Source organism: Nicotiana attenuata, unplaced genomic scaffold (genome assembly GCF_001879085.1).
Source record: "Nicotiana attenuata strain UT unplaced genomic scaffold, NIATTr2, whole genome shotgun sequence".
NCBI lineage: Eukaryota > Viridiplantae > Streptophyta > Magnoliopsida > Solanales > Solanaceae > Nicotiana > Nicotiana attenuata.
Genome location: NW_017674465.1, coordinates 27,313 through 30,917, shown reverse-complemented (window position 1 = coordinate 30,917; position 3,605 = coordinate 27,313). Strand labels below are relative to the sequence as shown.

The following is a 3,605-nucleotide window of genomic DNA, read 5'->3' as shown; positions in this document are numbered from 1 at the left end:
AATTGGTTACTCATTGGTTATCCATTTTATAAATGGATAATATGGTTCTTATTCATATTTGACCCGTTTTTAAAAAGTTCATTAACCAACCAATTTTTTAGTGGATAATATGGGTGGTTAACTCTTTTCTTTGAACCATTTTGCCACCCGAGATATTACGAAAGTTGCTTTGACACAAGGAGCTCATGAATATAGTCGTGAAACATCTTGAGAAAATGTTAGCAGTGATTCTTTAATTTTCAGTTGACTTTGGAAGTCTTTTAATTACTCTAATTTACAGCATTTTACATCGCTTTTTCACACACAAAATTTTTTCCACTTAAGTTTAGGTAAACTTATAATAATATTGTTAAAATGTAGTAAAAAACAACCAATTTCATAATCAGGCTTGTACAGTCTCTTGGACGGTTGGTTTCCCATTTATGGAGAAATCAAGAATGGTCGAAAATAGTCACATCTGGGACCATAAAGATAATAGGACAGCCCCACCTAACATTCTATCATCTTTTTCACCTTCACATAATCATGTTGTATTCTCCTTCAGCTATTGCCTTTTGCTTTTATTTATTACTACTCAACTTTTGCTTCTCCACTGTTTCAGAAATACAAAAAAAAATAATAAGTCCTATAAATATATTTAACACCTTCTGTTAAAGATAGGACTGAGATCTTGCTATTTCCCAAGTTTGTTGGAAAGGCATATATATAGATATGGAGCAGTGTAACAAACCTAGTTCCTTATCAAAAGCTGACAGAAAAACTATTGAGAAAAACAGAAGAAATCAATTGAAAGCTCTTTATTCCGAGCTCAATTCTCTTGTGCCTCATCAACAACATTCTAGGGTTCTTTTCTTTTCTCCTCTATTTTTAATTTCCTCTGATGTTTATCTTCTATTAATTTCAACCACATTTTCATGTCTTATCCCCTTCCCAAAACCCCTCTGATTTGGCTCACGTTTGAAATCACATTGAGATCTAGTAGAATCTTCAAGTATTAATCGAAACATGTCTAACCCTTAAATATGATAAATCTTTGTAAGTCGTGCTTTTTTTTAATTAATAAAAATTAAAAATATGAAATTTCACTTGTTCACTAGCATGTTGCATTGACTTCCTTAAGGTAATTAATTATTTGAGCTAAGGGTACATGGACCAGGTTGGTTCGGTTTTGTCGGGATTTTCGGGTTTTTTGTTACTTAAATATTATTTCAATCTTACTTTGTTAAATTTTTGATAAGTAAATATATATTTAGTAAAAATATAAAAAATTGATAAACATATTATCTATTAAAATATTCTTTATGAGAGAATTTTCTTAATAACAGATAGTAATAGTTATTTTTTTAGTAGTCTGACAATAATTTTTCAAGGTTAACCGAATTTAGTAATTAAACATAAAAATTAATATGATACCTAAATAAAATTAATCACTTCACATTCGAAAAAAGATGTGAGAATTTAATAGATCTTAACATATGATATGAATATGGAAGAACAAAGAGATTGACGCATTTCAGTAACACTTGATGAGAAAGTGATCATACAACCCATTATTTAAGGTTAATAAATATGGAGCACTTCATATAATATTAAATATTACATCCCGCAAGAGAATCCCAAATGTGATATTTTTTAAAGAAAATTTTATATAAAATCTTGAAAGTATATATAAAAATTATATATTTATATGTCGGTTTGGTTCGGTTTTTTTTTACTCAATACCAAACCAAATCAAACCAAACCTAATCGGGTTTTTTCATCTGTTTGGTATGACTTTTCGGTTTGGTGCGATTTTTTGATTTGGTTTGTACAATCCTAATCTAAGCTTTGCAGGAAGGTTTATCGTTGCCTGATCAACTGGAAGAAGCAGCGAACTACATTAAGAAACTGCAGATAAATTTGGAAAGAATGAGACAGAGAAAAGAAAGCTTAACAGTTGATGAAAATTCAAGTTCAATTAGGTCAAGCAGTGGGAGAAAGGAAACACAGCCATTGTTGCCACATCTTGAAATATATCATGTGGATTCATCTCTAGACGTTGTTCTAATTACTCGTATGGATTATCAGTTCATATTCAACGATATTATACGTATGCTTCACGAAGAAAACGTAGAAGTTGTCAGTGCTAGTTATACTCTCATTGGTGACACCATCTTCCATTCCATACATTCAAAGGTAGTAAGTAAACTGCGTTCAATTAAACTCATTGTTTTGGATCGAATTATTTATATTTATGCACATAAAAAATGAAAAAATATATATTTATATGAAAAATTTACACTTCTATAAATTAATGACTTTAAATTCTAGATTCGCCTTTACCGTAGATTTGTTGAGGTTGTGATATGATATATGATATAGATATGTTTTTTGTTGATACAATATGTAGGTGGGAGAATGTGCAACAGGATACGGAGCTACAAGAATCTCAGACAGATTAAAGAAGATTGTGGGTTCAGGATCAGGTGCTAGCTAGCAAGCAACTAAAGTACTACTGCTCTTATTTCTATTGGCATGTGTGCTAAATTATTTCCACTATCTGTACTCGGAGCATTATTATTGAATTTGGACTCTTGGCTTTTCCAGTTTTCAATCTTTAATTGATTGATTGGTCGTGGCCTCTTGGGTTTGACTTGGCATGTCAGGTAATCACACACATCACATGAGCTTGGATATTAGGATGAAATAACATTCAAATAGGGACGTTTCATGTAACGACCTAAAGGGTCATCACTTGTTTTCTTACTTATTCCGTGCTTTCGAGACCTTAAAAACCTCATTTGTAGTCGCTTTGATTTGCGTGCGCAGCCCGGGCGCGTAGCCGGAAAGCTTAAATATGAAATTCTGTGATAAATGCTAAAATTTGATATTAAAATGAGTAAATTTGACTCCGGTCAATATTTTGGGTAAACAGACCCAGACCCGTAATTTGACGGTCTCGGAGGGTCCGTAGGAAAATATGGGACTTGGACGTATGCCCGGAATCGAATTCCGAGGTCCCAAGCCCGAGAAATGAATTTTTGAGTAAAATTATTTTTCTGAAATTTATGAAGAAAATTGAAATGAAAATTGGTTAGAACGTGTTGGTATCGGGCCCGTATTTTGGTTCCGGCGCCCGGTACAGGTCTTATATGTGATTTAAGATATTTCTGTAAAGTTTGGTTGAAATCGGACATCGTTTGACGTGTTTCGGACTATAAGTTCTAAATTTGAAAGTTAATGAAGTTTGAGGAAAAACTTGTGATTTTGAGGTTTGATCCGTTGTTTTGATGTTATTTTGGCGACTTGATCGCACGGTTAAGTTCGTAGGATGTTGTTGAGTTAGTTCATGTGATTGGTTAGGAGCCCCGAGGGCTCAGGTGTGATTCGGATGTGTTACGGGATGGTTTTAGCCTCAAAAAATGTTGCAGAAATAGTTGTTGTTGGTTGCCCAGTTATTCCTTCTATGCAATCGCACAAGAGGTGTCGCGATCGCATAGAGCAAACCTAGGGGGTTCAGAAATCCTTCTATGTGATCGCATTCTACTCTCCGCGATCGCATTGTATAAAACCAGCCTTCCTTTTTTTTCCTATATGCGATCGCAACCTTACATCCGCGATCGCAG

At 33.6% G+C, this 3,605-nt stretch overlaps 1 protein-coding gene across 1 annotated transcript; it reads left to right on the top strand.

Moving 5' to 3' along the window:
- Nucleotides 1-555: 555 nt before the first annotated feature.
- LOC109218707 lies at nucleotides 556-2,609 on the top strand. Its single transcript, XM_019383079.1, has 3 exons — nucleotides 556-843; nucleotides 1,834-2,175; nucleotides 2,390-2,609. The coding sequence occupies exons 1-3, from the start codon at nucleotides 712-714 to the stop codon at nucleotides 2,474-2,476; spliced, it is 561 nt and encodes a 186-aa protein (XP_019238624.1). The 5' UTR covers nucleotides 556-711; the 3' UTR covers nucleotides 2,477-2,609.
- Nucleotides 2,610-3,605: the final 996 nt, after the last annotated feature.

Excerpts from the sequence above, each read along its gene's own strand:
- LOC109218707 (XM_019383079.1), top strand. The coding sequence starts at position 712 with ATGGAGCAGTGTAACAAACCTAGTTCCTTATCAAAAGCTGACAGAAAA. Across the intron at positions 844-1,833 it reads CTCATCAACAACATTCTAGG|GAAGGTTTATCGTTGCCTGA; the intron begins GTTCTTTTCTTT and ends TAAGCTTTGCAG. Across the intron at positions 2,176-2,389 it reads TCCATTCCATACATTCAAAG|GTGGGAGAATGTGCAACAGG; the intron begins GTAGTAAGTAAA and ends TACAATATGTAG.